At 35.1% G+C, this 15,441-nt stretch overlaps 3 protein-coding genes across 7 annotated transcripts; 2 read left to right on the top strand and 1 right to left on the bottom strand.

Annotated features, from left to right (window-relative positions):
- Positions 1–1,072: 1,072 nt before the first annotated feature.
- Positions 1,073–4,740, bottom strand: LOC100181489 (ceramide-1-phosphate transfer protein). The gene is made up of 7 exons (XM_002129782.5): positions 4,410–4,740; positions 3,958–4,031; positions 3,423–3,598; positions 2,412–2,592; positions 2,131–2,279; positions 1,679–1,855; positions 1,073–1,469 (listed from the first exon to the last, which is right to left on the bottom strand). Exons 1-7 carry the CDS (start codon positions 4,588–4,590, stop codon positions 1,442–1,444), a joined length of 966 nt encoding a protein of 321 aa, XP_002129818.1. The 5' UTR covers positions 4,591–4,740; the 3' UTR covers positions 1,073–1,441.
- A 539-nt stretch (positions 4,741–5,279) lies between these two features.
- On the top strand, positions 5,280–11,210 carry LOC100183857 (choline dehydrogenase, mitochondrial). 3 transcript variants are annotated; one of them, XM_002129713.4, is made up of 12 exons: positions 5,280–5,369; positions 6,377–6,506; positions 6,739–6,907; positions 7,025–7,284; positions 7,362–7,558; positions 7,847–8,006; positions 8,251–8,363; positions 8,684–8,857; positions 9,274–9,421; positions 9,688–9,794; positions 10,194–10,319; positions 10,707–11,210. In XM_002129713.4, exons 2-12 carry the CDS (start codon positions 6,386–6,388, stop codon positions 10,890–10,892), a joined length of 1,761 nt encoding a protein of 586 aa, XP_002129749.1. In that variant the 5' UTR covers positions 5,280–5,369; positions 6,377–6,385; the 3' UTR covers positions 10,893–11,210. The 3 variants fall into 3 exon arrangements, with proteins under 3 accessions (XP_002129749.1, XP_018671213.1, XP_018671212.1); XM_018815668.2 differs by lacking the exon at positions 5,280–5,369 and adding an exon at positions 5,442–5,517; XM_018815667.2 differs by lacking the exon at positions 5,280–5,369 and adding an exon at positions 6,061–6,231.
- LOC100186233 lies at positions 11,211–15,414 on the top strand. Of its 3 annotated transcripts, none has more exons than XM_002129658.5 (9): positions 11,211–11,572; positions 11,951–12,044; positions 12,339–12,444; positions 12,502–12,556; positions 12,827–13,052; positions 13,587–13,734; positions 14,088–14,266; positions 14,376–14,508; positions 15,172–15,414. In XM_002129658.5, exons 1-9 carry the CDS (start codon positions 11,409–11,411, stop codon positions 15,213–15,215), a joined length of 1,149 nt encoding a protein of 382 aa, XP_002129694.1. In that variant the 5' UTR covers positions 11,211–11,408; the 3' UTR covers positions 15,216–15,414. The 3 variants fall into 3 exon arrangements, with proteins under 3 accessions (XP_002129694.1, XP_026694390.1, XP_018671220.1); XM_026838589.1 differs by having other exon boundaries at positions 14,409–14,508; XM_018815675.2 differs by having other exon boundaries at positions 12,339–12,399.
- Positions 15,415–15,441: the final 27 nt, after the last annotated feature.

The following is a 15,441-nucleotide window of genomic DNA, read 5'->3' on the forward strand; positions in this document are numbered from 1 at the left end:
AGTTTCCCAGATTTAAAAACACGCTTGCTGGTTGTGCGGAGAAAATAAACCCCGACATACTTAAAATCTTCTGTATTATAAAAAATATTCATTACCATGGCCCTGCCTAGAATAAACTTAATGCATATGTCCAAAGAATGTAAACGATAGGTGTTTTTGAATGAAACAGGTTTTGCGACGGATATAATCAAGTCGAACTTGTACCGTTACATTTGATTTTTCATGACGCGTTGTAGCTATAAAACGGCCCTTATACTGACTCTAGTTAAAACGGTTTATAGGCCTGCTACCTGTGTTTTGTGAACCATAAGAGTGTGAAATGGTGACGTTATTGGCTCTGTCTTTGATCATACTACGTACAAATCATATTATCCAATGGGACACTTTTTAGGCAAAATTGCAATAAAAAGGAAAAACGTTCTTGTAACCTATTGAAACATATATGGTATCTTTGCTGTATAAATCTCTGCGCATTTACGCAATAACTCTTTAATAGACATCGTAGTTTTTGTGCCCTTTCATTAGAGCTACACTCTCTTGTAATAATACATAGCGTTCCATATTTACTCAACGAATACTGTGGGCTACTTTTCTTTGATTTACTACTACTAAACTATTAACACTTAGATAATTACGAATTTAGCGGTAAGCGATATATATTTTGCATTGGATAAACGCCTTTTATTTTGCAACCGTGTGCAAAAAGTAAGGCAAATCGGGAAAAACTGTGTTGCAAATAAGGCAATAGTGCAATCCCTAATGGTTATAGTAAGGTTCTTCAGTAGCACTGACAGTAGTTTATCGGCTACCGAAGAGGGTGGGTAATTAGGCAGGTCCAACAAAGTTAAATGGTCCCATTGTGGCCCTCATACTTAACCAGCATTAGATTATAAATGTTCGTAAACATTAACGAACTACCTGGGGATACGGCTGTTGATTCACTTCGGATGAATTATTATAAATCAGATAAATATTTACTGTTTGTGTAGAGTCTGTAGACATGTCCTTCACTATATCCCAATACCACAAAACAAGGGCATGTATGGAGGTAAGCGTAAATAAAACTTACAAATAAATGACATTCGTGTATTGTGAACATGCGACACAAGAGAAATTGAACTGGATAAAACATACAAATATGCTCCTATACACATGCTACAATAACACTGTGTTGTTAAAACATATAAACTAAATAAAGTTTACATTATTCTAACAATTAGAGACCGCCTTTATGTAAGTATGCTGCTAAAAAATGCTTCAGTATTAGAAGACTTATTCAGGCATTACAATAAACTTAGTGTCCAATATTTGATTCATGCACCTACCACACTAATTGCACAATATTTAAAAAAAACAATGAAAGTGCATTTACATAAATATTTTAAAACAAAATAGTTCACTATTTAAGACATTTCATTTATTCTTCTTTGAAAATTACCCATCAAGGAATCTCTGTTAAGTCGTATTTGCTGTGAAACAGAATAAATATTTTGGGTAAATTAAATCTATACCAAACATATGTAGTGTGGAACAGTTTTTCTTGTTAAGATTTTGTAAAAACATTTATAGTGGTATTGTATTAAACAATAAAAATACTGTTTTGTTAGTTACATTAAAATTGCACAGCTTTCCCCCAGCAGGTTTGAAATGATGGGTAATACTAATAAATAAAACATACCTGTATAAAGCATTTGTGAACTCATACACAGCATCCATGCTTTCAGAACACACACCCATGGTTTTTGCCATCTCTTCATCACTTAGATCTTGGCACATTTTCTTAAGAAAAGTTGTTCTGTCAGGAAGCATGTAAACTGCTATACCAACAGCTTTTTGCACAATCCAAGGATGGTACCTAAAATTGTTTGTTTTTATTCATGACAAATCAGCAGAGTATATTAAAAAGCTTTTTTTTATAATTTTATGGTTGTGCTTTATTTTGTATTTGATATACCCAAATCATTGCTGATCTAAAACTGCTTTAGATGAATAAAAGGTACTTTTATATCCAATTATTTTTTAGGCTTTTTACCACAAAATAAATAATTTACAACCAACTCTAAACCATAGCATTAAGCAAATGTGCATTTCTTTTACAGTTATTATAAAAAGAAGCACATAAACTCTTACTTCGCCATAGGAGATGCATGATAAGCATTATAACCCATTAAAGATACTTTTCCTTCATCCTCATTATGTGCAAGTTTTCCAATCAGTATTAGAAGGAATTTCAAAGCTCGGTGCAAACGAAGCAACGTTCTACAGCCATATGCTGTAACCTAAAATAAAAAAATGAATTTAATCATAATGTGTGAAGTGAGTTATTGCATTATAACATGAATTTTTTAACCTTGAATGCGATTGAGAACATTAAAATATAAAACCAATAAAGGAAAAAAACGTAAATGTACCGTTTTAGATGGAGCTGATTTGAAGTTGACAAGCTTATTCTCTTTTTCAAACAAGATCATTTTTTCAATTGTTTCATAATGTTCTTTATTACTTGACTTTCGAAAATCCCTTAAAATTCCAACCTTTTCAACCACGTCAGAACTGACAAAAGTGAAAGCTTTTCCCATCGAGTTTAAAAATCTGAGTAAAAAGTATTTAAATTGAAATTTACCCCTATATACTCCTAAATACATCTTCATAAAGGTGGGCTAAATACCATTAAAGCATGTGAAACAACCTAAATATGTTTTTAAAGAGAACATTGGCTACTATGACAATATTTTTAAATTATATTTAACATTGAACACACAACAAACACAATAATGAAGACCTTTATTAATTAAAAACTGTTTAAATAAATGGGGGAGACCATAAGTAAATTTAAAAAATCAAGGGACGAGAATTAAAAGCAAACCATTAGACCTAGACTGGTCTTCAATAAATGGCATAACTCTAATGGATGGCTCGATTATAAAACTTCGATTTCATTAAGAAAGATGTAATCTAAATGTATAATATACACCACAAAGTTTGTGAGTTGCACAACTGTGAAAAAAGTTGACACCATTACTCCATTAGCATCATTGCCTGAAAGTGTTAAAGTAGGCAGTACTAAAGGTTAGAATTGAAACGCTTCATTGGTTTAGTTCTTATTTTGTCGCTAATAACTCTTTTAAAAGGAAAAATGTATACTACAGGATTCATGAACAAATATTATAATTTGATTTCAGTTTAAAACTAAATGCGACAAATGATATTTGTGTAAACAAGAACAAGAACTGTTCAACAAAACAGGATCTATGGTTAACGGGCCAATCCTGACCTAAATCCTAGGACCAATAGCATGCCACCCTGCGGGACCTTACCCACAAAGTAGTGATATGCATTAACCAACATTTTTTAAAACTGTTTATGAGGAAGTATCAATTAAAAAGCACAGCTGTAAATCACACAAACCAAACAAATGAAACCTTATAAGCTCATCCCAAGCATCCAGGTATCGATCCATATCAACTTGGCGAGCTTTGGGTGAAGTTGCACATTCCTGGAACAACTTGGACATTTTCATTACTGAAAATGCTGCTGTCTGTGGACATTCAACCGAAGATTTGGACATCTTTACCTTTCCTTCCAGTTCACTTTCTTTCTAAGAATGTAATTTTTGTTTTTATTAAGGCAATTTATAAGCAGTTGAACAAAAGAAAGCAATCCGGGATAACAGATGCGAAAATACAAATGACAGTCAGTGAAAATATACAGTACGCTATTATCGTTCACCACCCCACTATATTTGTCCTTTAATTTGTACAACAAATATTAAATGTCTCTTCCAAAATACCTTTATAGCTAATGAAGAAACCTACCTATATTACTAACAACCACTAGCAAAACTTGTAATGTCAAAAACTTGTTTTAATGGTACCAAAGTTTATGACGAAATTAACCACTCTCAGTGTTAGTAGTGTTACAGGTGACCACAGTAAATATATTCAATACATAACATACCTCTCGGACAACGGACATAAACTCTACGACAGATTCTCCTTCAACAGAATGTGGTTGTAACGTTCCAACAGAATCTTAAGAATTAAACGGTTCACAATTAAACACCAAACGTCGTTACAAAATATACATAAAGTCACCAACAATAAACACACGGCCTGGACTTTTACTTCCTTGCAAAACAAAAGAGAACAGTCGCGTTCGATTTCTCTTATATAAATAGGGGAAAACCCATTGTTCATTCAAGCATGAACAGCGGTCGACATAGAGCTGTTAAATAAGCTTTTAATACTTTTCTAACGGGTTCTATCCTAAACTATAAGACTTATAAAAGAAATTGGTTTGTATGCGCAAGGTTAGTAAAAGATGGTTATAAAAAGACTCATTAGTTTTACTTTAACAATGATGTTTAACTTGCTTCCGGTGCGCAAGTAACATTTCATGCAGTTACTTACGTGAGCATCGAAATGATGACATAAGCACAACCACGGCTAATGTTCCTAACACTCCGTATGCGACCCACTTGTTCATTCTACGTCTACAAATTCTGGAATACTTGGCTTGGGTAGCAGAACAAATCAGATAAAAGCACCTCTTAACTTGCACCTGGAGCCAATGGCGAAGAAAATATGCCATACGAATGAAACTAACGTTTTCAAGTGATTTGAACGTGACACAGTAAAAGGTAAGCTGGTGCAGTAAAATTGCCTCGTACGAGCTTTCGTGTCAATTATCTACAACCGCGTTACACGTTGGACTTTGAACAGAAGCAAACAAAAATGTCATACACAACGAAATGCCAAAACCATACTCTCAGCCCCTTCTTTCGTTTTAAATTGCGAATGCAACTCGCGAAATCTTTGTTAAAAATCAGCCTTGGTCTTGTTGCTCTTTGTCATATATTACGTTGACTGCTTTTGAATTTGCTTACTAAGAGTATCCTGTTACCACGAATCTGTTACGGTAAACAGACTCGATCGAGAACGTTAATTTAATATGCTGCCGTCAGCAATTCGCACCAACTAGCGCACGTTTCAGATGTCTCCTGTGGCTTTTTTTCATTCCTGACAGTGGATGTGCTTGATTTTTGATATCTTAAACACAAAGTAACAATAGGCTACTAAAACACTATTGCAGTAGCCGATGGATGACTTCAAGCGAACATTTATAAAAAAGGATATTTCGTTAAACCCTAATAAGCAACCTCTTTAAACATTATACGATTGTTTGATTTCTGAGAAATCAAATGCGATTCCTTTATATTCTTGTTGACACATCAAATGCGACGAAAGAGAAGTTTTCCCTGCGGTGCATGACGTCATTAGACCTGCGGGCAGCGAGATCTTTTTTCTTCAATCTCTAAAAGTGAAAAAGGAACTGCTACTGACAAATATCAAAGTATTTGGAAATTCTTGGTAAGTAATTAGGTGAAATAGATAAGCGTGTTGGATCAGTCTTTCTTTTTGTGTTAAACGCCAAATATTGCGGAGATATCTTAAGCAGTGTCTCGATAGGATTAAAGGATTTCTAAATGGCGCACCTTCAATTTTAATTGACCTAGTTGTAAGCAGAGTCCTAAAAACACCGAGTAGTCCAACTGCCGTCTGTGTGTGTTCAAAATAGAGCAAAAGCGGTGACTTTCGCAATGAATTTAAACGAACTTGTTGAGTTTTATTTGCGATTTCCTTGTGTGGAAAGGCGTAAAACAGCTTCTATTTACATTACCAAACATTTTTTTGAAAAAACATATAAATTTACCCCCATTAAATGACTAAAATGTCACAAATCAACCGCTTCTAATTCCATTTTTTGACTTTTTTTGATACAGAAAACAAATAACACTTGTTTTTTACACTTTTTAACCTTTAAATTTGTTTTTGGACTCAAGTTTTTCTCTAATTTACCGAAAAACATGCATTTTCCCTATACCTACTGTGTTATTTTGGACCCAAATTGCCGTTCAATTTGTCTTTTACGTAACAATGGGTTGGACTACTCGGTATTTCTATGGCTCTGGTTGTAAGCAGACACATAATTCGTCTGATTTAGCGACTCTGACAAAAGTAAACTTTCTGATGTCTGTCATTAGGTTTTCTAAGGGTAATCCCCTAGGCAAAAAGGATGCACTTATTTACGGTATTATCCATCTGGTTCAGTACAGACGCAAACGATTTAGCGTTAGACGTTTACCACGTTTGAAAAAAATGCGCTTGTGCAAACGTTTTCCTGTGTGCACGTTACTGAACGTTGGAACATTTCCTGAATAACAACGCGGAGGTCTGATTTTACCTAAACAGTCCCTTTAAGTTAGCCCACCGGTGTTTATAACCCTTAAACATGAAGTTTGTTTAAAGACCCTTTTTGACAAGGAAGATAGGTAATTGTTAATTTATGTCATATTTAAGGTATATTCTACAAACAGGTTGCAGTCATGAGATTGTTAAGACTTTCGTGGCGGAATAAATTGACTTGCTCAAAACTACGATGTTTTTCCACATCGGCAGTTTTATTCAAGACCAAGTCAGAATACACGCACGTCATTGTTGGGGCTGGTAAGTCATACTAGTTATAATGTATCTTATTTAACATAACACATTTTGTTTCCAGCATGGCATGCTGTTTTATCTTTAGAAAATTAAGTAATATTCACTTCAAATTTGTCCCAATATGAACATGGTGTTCAATCCAAATTGCTTTAAAACACCTTGCATAAAACCAAAAAATCTATGACCTAATTTTAAATTACTTCTGATGAGGTCATGCTTGACTAAATTATGTGAATAGGATCCGCTGGTTGTGTGTTGGCCAACAGGTTGAGTGAAGACCCTGATAGAAAAGTGCTTCTACTTGAAGCTGGACCAAAAGATCAGTTTCTCAACAGTTTTCGTTTGTCATGGAAGATACACATGCCTGCTGCCCTCACCTATAATCTATGTGACGACAAATATAACTGGTAAAACACCGCTAATTTTTTCAAAAAATCTGCTTAAAAGCAGTTATTTATCAAATAAACATGATTGTCATTTTTCCTGTTTTTTGGGCATTATTTTATGTGAGCAACTTTTTACAGGTTCTACCACACCACACCTCAGAAACATGTTAACAACCGAGTAATGTATTGGCCAAGGGGTAGAGTGTGGGGTGGCTCCTCATCTCTTAATGCGATGGTCTACATCAGAGGTCATGCCTATGACTATGACCGTTGGGAAAGTGAGGGGGCAAAGGACTGGCGGTACGACTGTGTTCTTCCTTACTTTAAAAAAGCGCAATCTCATGAGCTGGGTGAAGATACATACAGAGGAGGAAGTGGCCCGCTTAATGTAACTGTTGGTAAGTGCCAAAGCTGGAGCTACCATAACTTTACCTTCTCTTTACTGCTTACAAAATTCAAATTCGCTCTTTTTAAGGTTCTCAGGAAAATCCACTTTTTCAGGCTTTCATTGATGCAGCCCAACAGGCTGGTTATCCATTCACACCAGATATGAATGGTTACCAGCAGGAAGGTGTTGGTCCAATGGACATGACAGTACATCAGGGTAAACGATGGAGCACAGCATCTGCTTATTTACGTCCAGCACTACAACGAGAAAACTTAACAACAGAGGTTGACTTTTTATACAAATTGAACAAAAACTTGTAAATTTAGATGTGTGAAATGTATGCCCTTTCTATTCTATCTATATGGGTAAGGTCCTACTGCGAGGTATGCTGTTAAGCAGGGGATTTAGGCCAGAGTTGGCACATACCTGCTGAGTATTTTGTTAAAATGTATTCCCAGATAATAATCTGAGTCCTAATATTGTATTCTGATTCTGAACCATGTTTGCTTATATTTTATAAAGTACAATCTACCCACTGCTAACTGTCAATACCAAAGATTTTTTTCTTATAGGTCAAATGCCTTACCAACCGAATTCTCTTCGATGGCAACCGTGCCACTGGAGTTGAGTACATACAGGATGGTGAGGTGAAGCAAGTACACAGCACAAGTGATGTAATAATATGTGGAGGAGCCATTAACTCACCGCAGCTACTAATGTTATCTGGCATAGGTGGGTGTTTTCTTTATATCATTTTTAGATATAGTTTAAAATTTAACATTGTAAACTTGTTTTAAAACTACATACTTTGCCCAGTATTCCTTTACCAATATGAGTTTTATCACAGATTTTTGTATTTTTTAAAGGGTATTCTAGTATATGTTGAAATCTTAAATTCAACCTGGCCAAATTCTACCTGCGCATAGTTGTCCAGCACTTTTTTGTTGCATCAAAATTACATTGCGGTTTGATTCAGGTGATGGAGATGATTTGAAGGAGCTTGACATCCCAGTTGTTGCTCATCTTCCAGGAGTTGGTCAAAATTTACAAGATCACCTTGAACTTTATGTGCAGCACAAGTGCAAGAAAGTATGTTTGATAGATACCTATTATAAATATCTATTACAACACCCAAGGGCAATGAGCCTAACGAAATTCCTGATATAAACATTTCACCAATTTCTATGAAAGTTTTGAATTATTGAGGTGGTAGGCCAACATATGATAAGCGGTTAATGCAAATATAGTGAACTTTTTTTAAATATTTTCCTTTTGTACAAAGCTTTGTTTAAAAGCAACTTTACTGAATTGTACTCTTTAGTTACTTTTATTTTAAACGTTTTTGTGTATCATTTTCGGCATTCTTTATAATCTTAAATATCAGTTACTGATCTTAGTCTTTTTTTTAGCCAATTACACTGTATAGCGCCCAACAACCTGTCAACATGGTGAAGATTGGACTTGAGTGGTTATGGAAACAAACTGGGCTTGGATCATCAAGTCATTTATCTGCTGGTGGTTTCATCAGAAGTAGACCTGGTCTAACGCATCCTGATCTGCAATTTCATTTTTTACCATCACAGGTATTTATATCAGTTTTGAAGACATATTCTGTGCTTAGAATTTGACATTTGTTTATAATTTTATATACCCTGTTTTCACAAAACAGATATATTGTAAAACTACATACACATGCTGACCAAGTCAGTAACATGTCTTGCTGCCAAAAAAATAATTTTAAATTTTTTAAATATATATTCAGAGTTTTCATTTTTAAATACTAAATTTTGTCAATTTCAAATACTAAATATTTTAAATATCATAATTCAAGACAGCATAGTTGATTTCTGATGTAGTAAACTTCTTATAGTTTAAAGTATGCTAATATTCTTTACCCAGCCTATTGCTTTCTTGCGGAAGGCAGACCATATTTATTTCCTCAATAAGAGACTGGGACCTACTTTAGTATTTAGAGAAATTGACTTTATGTTTTATTTAGGTAATAGACCATGGTAGGAAGCCATCAGAATGTCATGCGTTTCAAGTCCATGTTGGCTCCCTACGTGCAACTAGTAAAGGGTGGCTTAAACTGCAATCAAAAGATCCAACTGCTCATCCCATTATTGAACCAAACTACCTTGAAACAGGTGAGATTGTCATGTGGGTTGATGGGAACTTTTTAATTAAATGTATTGGTCAGGTTGGTGATGTTGCAATGTAAGTGATTGCCTTAAATTTAAAATGAGCTGCATTCAAAGTCCAATATATAGCTACTCAAATGTAACATAAAAACACAGGTCACATTGTCAGTATTAGATTAGTTGTATATTATAAAAACTTAAGATAATAAAACTATCGATTTTTGTTCAAATATGGTACACAGACAGAAACTGACAAAAAAATATTTTGACAGAAATTGACCGCTGGGAACTCCGTGAGAGCGTGAAACTGACAAGGGAGATTTTCCAACAATCAGCATTTGATGAATTCTGTGGAGAAGAACTCAGACCTGGACCTGAGGTATATTACGTTGTGGTGATATTTAAATTAAACAGTTCTCTCAGAAACATCTTAGCTTTTTTAACTGATTTCTATTGTTAATAGCTTTTCATTTTTTCATACAAGAACAAACATGTTTAAAAGTGCAGTTTGTTAAACTTGTGTTTCTAACTGACTAAATTAAAACTCTTCCTTAATATAAGATGCCATTTTTGAAATATTAGGATAGCGGCTAGGGTGTTTCATTATACACAATAATAAAAGTAAAAGAGTTTTCATTTGTATTTAAACTGCATCCTTATCAATAATAATACCGATGGCCATTTTAAGTTTTGAATACAAACCAGCCCACTGACCAATAATTCGAACAGTTCGACTTTTGTGCGTTTGTTTGTATTTTATATATTCGGATTTGTTTAGACGCAAAGTGACGCTGAGTTAGATGCTTTTGTTCGTGAAAAATGTGACTCTGCCTACCATCCTTCATGTACTTGTAAGATGGGATCACCTGATGATCCTATGGCAGTCGTGGACCCCCAAACAAAGGTACGTAACATTGTTTTAAAGATATTCTGTGAGCGACATGCCTTGAGCAAGAATAATTAAATTGGGAATTTAAAACGTACATGGATTATATATAAAACTTTGTGGTCAAATAAGTAGAATGTCAAATTTTAATGTTGGTAGCATTAGTTGCAAGTATAAATAAATACAAATGCTAACATTTTATTTACCAATCTTATAGATAGGCGACCGCGGTAACAATGTTATAGCCACACTTTTATCCATGGCGTGTTTTAACGACTGTCTCGTTTCCCTGTTTTTTACTTCTCTCCCCTTCTCTTTGTCCTTTAAGTAACATTACCTTCGCTGTCGTTTTCGCACAGATAAATAAAATATATGTTGTGTTATATAATCATATACTTTACGTAGGTAATTGGAGTCGAGAACTTGCGTGTGATAGATTCGTCCATAATGCCCAGCGTTGTCAGTGGGAACTTGAACGCCCCTACGATTATGATCGCTGAAAAAGCAGCAGACATGATACGTGGTAGGGAAGCACTATGCACACCAGATACACCCGTTTACCGCCCCGCGAATTTGGAAACCCAGCGTTAATCAGCATATCAATTGTCCATAAAATTTGCTGTGTCATGCACTGCCACTTTTTTTACACATTTTACGGAACTGTGATACACGTTTTAAACGTTTACCTGTGAACAAGCATATTTCCCATGAAGCACAAGAGAAAATTGTATTGCAATAACACTTTATCATATTATTTAAAGCAGTTTTGCAGCATTGTGTTTTAATAATCCGCAATTTCTTTAACATCCAGCATATGCAGTATATCTAATCTGTTTCCCTGAACAATATTCAATTTTTGTACTTCGTTTAAATTAAGCATGTTTGCAATAAAGCAAATATATGGAACACTTAAACCCCAATAAGATTGCATCTTCAAGCTACTATGGCAAGTGTGTGGTATTGTTTCTCAGCCGTTAATTGAATTCGGACGTGACACGACAACCTGCTCTGACTGATGTCTCATCGCGCCCAGCGCCGTGTTTATCCCTGTATGCGTCAGTTGTGTATTACTTTATAGATACGAGGTGAGCACTTATATAAGCCAGCATGTCTGACGGTAACAATCCAAGCGAACAATCTCCATCAGGAAACAGAAAGTCACGAAAAAATGTTTTTCCGAATCTTGGTAATCGTGGAACGTCGTCTAAACACCCAAGTCATAAAAGAACGGATAAAATCAGCAGGTCTCGACCTGCGACCACAAATGACAGGTAAGGTGCATGTACAGCGTAACATCTGAAACTAACGTTAAGATTAAGGATTTTTGTGGTAGGGGTAGTAAATACTGTTTAAAGGGTGGATAAAATGGGATGTTTTCATTCACTTTACTTGTCCCTTTTGATATTTACATAACTTTTAATATTTATAAAATTTCTAAACCGCAGACTCTTGAGACTCTTTAAAGAACGTTGCTCATTGTTTAAAACCTAATTAGAGAGTATTCGATTCTGATTCTAAATATCCCATCTTACCCCACAGTGCTATGTATACAGCAAATTAAAATATTTAAAGATATTAAGACCATCTGTATCAACACAATGTGTAGTGGTATTGTACAGTTATACATTATAAATGTTTGAGTTACTCAGATCACGGAAATTCTTGCTAACCGTCTCCAACCCGACTCATTCCACGACCTCAAAGCTGACGGATGTCATGACGTCGGAAGATATCCTAATCGAAGTAAAATAACCAATAATAAGAAACCTATATTCCTTATTTTAAATGCAGTCGTGTTAAATGTTATACATGGCAGATTGATGTTTCTAATTATATAGGCGAAATATGAATCTCTTTAAGATACCATTGTTTGAACTCTATGATCGTCCAACAATATATATAGGTGTCGAATCAAGCCCATTTTTACGAAAAATATCACAATTGTTTTTGTGTCTTAAAGGAGCGTAACAACAAAAAAATAAAACTTGTTAGTATATACTCATTTAAGTCAAATTTTATCGCCATTATGTTATACAGGAAAAGACAAATACATTAACAAGAAGAACATTGATATCCCGACCACTTAAGAAATCCAAGGGTGAGTTGAATGAGAATGGCTTGTCGAAAAATGAGCATTCCAAATGTGAGTTTGTCTTATATTCCACCCATACTGGATTTGTTAATGCCTTGTACGTTTTAGATGCAGAGGGAACCCCGAAAAAACGCAAATCTGCAAGCAGCGTGTCGCATATTTCGTGAGTATTATGATGTATAACGTGCATTAACAATTAAGTATAAAACTATGTTACATGGACTATAGACACATTTATGCAAAAAGTTAGTTTAAAATCGCTATATATAACTCAAACTGAAACAAGCCCAGCGATCAATGGAATCATACCAGCTAACACAACATGCCTCCGAATGCCTAATACAATTTATTTATATCCCATGAACGTCTTCTAAGTATATAATGTGTGCCAAAAAATGTACTGCAGTTTTACGTTTTTACTTGGTTGCTTCAGACCAATCCGGACGGAACCATCACAAGCATCAAATGTTGTGCATTGGACAAACAAATTCACCGAATCACACGTTCACATTGGTTCGCCTATTATGGGAATTACGTCATCAAACAAACATGGCAACTTCGTAACATCTGGAGTGGACGGTTACATTCGTACACACGATATTAAGTCAGGGGCGACCTTGGACAATGTACTGGTGTACCCAGCTGTTGACAATCGAGCGGTGAGTTAAATATAATATGAACATGTATTGGTCGAATATAAAATAAGTTTGTTCCTTCATCACAGTGTAGTTGTAACATACCGAATCACTTTAGCATACTATATGGTTCACAAATGTTTAGAATAATCATTCTTTTAAAAGCTTGCTTCCCCATTGTACGGGTCGTGTAAAAGCCTGTCCCATTTTACCCCACCCTACTATATACAATAAGGGGTGGGGGAAGATGAAATACCTTTAGCACAGAACATCTAAATATCCTGATCGTGTTTTAAAGATTTAACAACGGCCTATACTGAACGTCGTAAGGATGCGGTTTTATAATTATTTGAGATTCCTTTGTTTACCACCAAATTTGACGGGAATATCGAATGATAAGGTGTCCCATCTTCTCCCACCCTATACTTCTACATTAACCTTACGCGTGTAAATAATGACCGTTGATTTACCATTCTTTCTTGTTATCGCTTTTAATACAACTCTTAAAATTCCTGTTTTTTTCTGCTATAAAAATCATCTGTTTTTTTTTTCATTTAGAAATTCCAGGCCGCTATGACCAGGGACGGAGATTTTGTTGTTGCCAGTGGCGACGCTGTAACATTGTGGTCGGATCAGGCACGTTTACTCAACGAGTATGGGAACGTCAAGTTTTGTTTCTGCAAACAATTATATTTAGATGATGACGGTAGGTTAAGTAACAACGCTTGTTATAAAGCAATGCCGCAATTTTCCAGGATTGTTCGCTGGTATATAATGCCCGTTATTTTAAAACGGTGACACGTATATGTAACAAAGGTATTTACAAAATGTATTTTTAAAAAAAAGCACGTGTAAGATATAAACATGGTGTGTTATCGTTTAAATATATGTTTGCCATAACTAGTACGCCTTCACCAAAACACTTTATATAGAGCTTATAATCATTTATTTTATTTTAGGGTAGTTCATTTCGTATATACGTGGTACATCGTGCGATGCTGTAGCGAGACTCGATATTCGTTGAGTTGTTTCATCTAAAATCTTACATTCTTCTGTCAGGAATAATTGCGGTATCCGACACTGATCAAAACTGTGCAGTCTTGATGTCACAGGATGGCAACTGGTTTCATAAGTTCGGATCGAAAGGTACAGCAAAGGGGGAATTTAACTGCCCAACTGGAATAACGATCATGAGTAACGGAGATGTTGTTGTAGCTGACTGGAGTCACAGACTGCAGGTAACACTATATATAAGGTAGGGGTTGCCACATTACCCCCACAAAATATACAAAACGTTCATACATGACAAATCGTCCACGTTTTTCAACTATTTCTCTCATGCTTTAGGTATTTGACCGTCTTGGTCGTTTTAAATTCCAGTTTGGGTTAAAGGAAATGGAAACGGACAATTCGATCTTCCATATGGTCTCACACGCGACGGAAATGACAACATTATCGTTGCAGACTGGTGGAATAACAGGTATTTTAAAGTTTGCATCATTTTTTATGGTAAATTAAAAAGCAACCAATGTCATATTTATTTATTATGGATTTAAGTCGGCAAATTCATGACTGACTTCAATTTTCTAGTAGCTACTATACTATAGGCTAAACTTTCAATAGTTGTTTTGAATATGAGCAATTTTAAATGTGTCTGTATTCAAAACCTGTGTTCGAGATAACACACTATGGGTTATTGTATCTTGTACACGTTTTTGGATACATAGCACATAGTATTCAAATACCCTGAGACTCGTGGGGATGTTTGTTTTTAATTCTTTGAATGTCCTTTATTTACTATCAAATGCTGAGACGAGAAAATAGAAATAAAATGTGTCCCATCTTACCCCACCTCCCCACTCTACTATATAACAAATATAAATATAACAAGTCACAAATCATTTTAGGAAAGTAGTTTATGCGCCCTCTGATACGCCCTTATATGTTTTAACTAAACTAAGAGCCGCTTGAAGTTCGTCTGTTAATTAGCAATACGACAACTAGCATAACATCTATACGTATGCAACGAAACGCACATGAATATTATAAAAACAAACAGAAATAAAGTGTTCGAATCAAAACTAAAGCAAATGGCTACGTTTATTTTAAATTTCCAAAATTAATAACAAACATATAATTATAGGGTGTCGGCGTTTGACAAAGAGGGAAAATTCATTAAACACTTAATCACGGCCGTTGACGGAATCAAAATGCCGGCTTATGTGTGTGTTCCACAATACGGGAGAAGTCTTATTTTATCCGAATTTGGACATTCCGTTGCCAAGATATTTACATTTCGTGTGGCGTAATTTTGCACTTAATCGACGTTTTTATTATTATTTACTATAAGTGAAGTCGTTACGCAAAACACGTTCCCTTACATGCAGACGTGTCTGTAATATGTATATACAAC

The sequence above is a fragment of the Ciona intestinalis genome, unplaced genomic scaffold (genome assembly GCF_000224145.3).
Source record: "Ciona intestinalis unplaced genomic scaffold, KH HT000098.2, whole genome shotgun sequence".
Lineage (NCBI taxonomy): Eukaryota > Metazoa > Chordata > Ascidiacea > Phlebobranchia > Cionidae > Ciona > Ciona intestinalis.

What these genes read in the sequence shown, in the direction of transcription:
- LOC100186233 (XM_002129658.5), top strand. Translation starts at nt 11,409, where the DNA reads ATGTCTGACGGTAACAATCCAAGCGAACAATCTCCATCAGGAAACAGA. An exon ending in GAAAAATGAGCATTCCAAAT is followed by an intron (nt 12,445 to 12,501) that starts GTGAGTTTGTCT and finishes TGTACGTTTTAG; the next exon opens with ATGCAGAGGGAACCCCGAAA. An exon ending in ATTATATTTAGATGATGACG is followed by an intron (nt 13,735 to 14,087) that starts GTAGGTTAAGTA and finishes TTCTTCTGTCAG; the next exon opens with GAATAATTGCGGTATCCGAC.
- LOC100183857 (XM_002129713.4), top strand. Translation starts at nt 6,386, where the DNA reads ATGAGATTGTTAAGACTTTCGTGGCGGAATAAATTGACTTGCTCAAAA. An exon ending in CCCGCTTAATGTAACTGTTG is followed by an intron (nt 7,285 to 7,361) that starts GTAAGTGCCAAA and finishes GCTCTTTTTAAG; the next exon opens with GTTCTCAGGAAAATCCACTT. An exon ending in TTCATTTTTTACCATCACAG is followed by an intron (nt 8,858 to 9,273) that starts GTATTTATATCA and finishes TGTTTTATTTAG; the next exon opens with GTAATAGACCATGGTAGGAA.
- LOC100181489 (XM_002129782.5), bottom strand. Translation starts at nt 4,590, where the DNA reads ATGGCATATTTTCTTCGCCATTGGCTCCAGGTGCAAGTTAAGAGGTGC. An exon ending in TTATGTCCGTTGTCCGAGAG is followed by an intron (nt 3,599 to 3,957) that starts GTATGTTATGTA and finishes TTACATTCTTAG; the next exon opens with AAAGAAAGTGAACTGGAAGG. An exon ending in CATGCATCTCCTATGGCGAA is followed by an intron (nt 1,856 to 2,130) that starts GTAAGAGTTTAT and finishes AAACAATTTTAG; the next exon opens with GTACCATCCTTGGATTGTGC.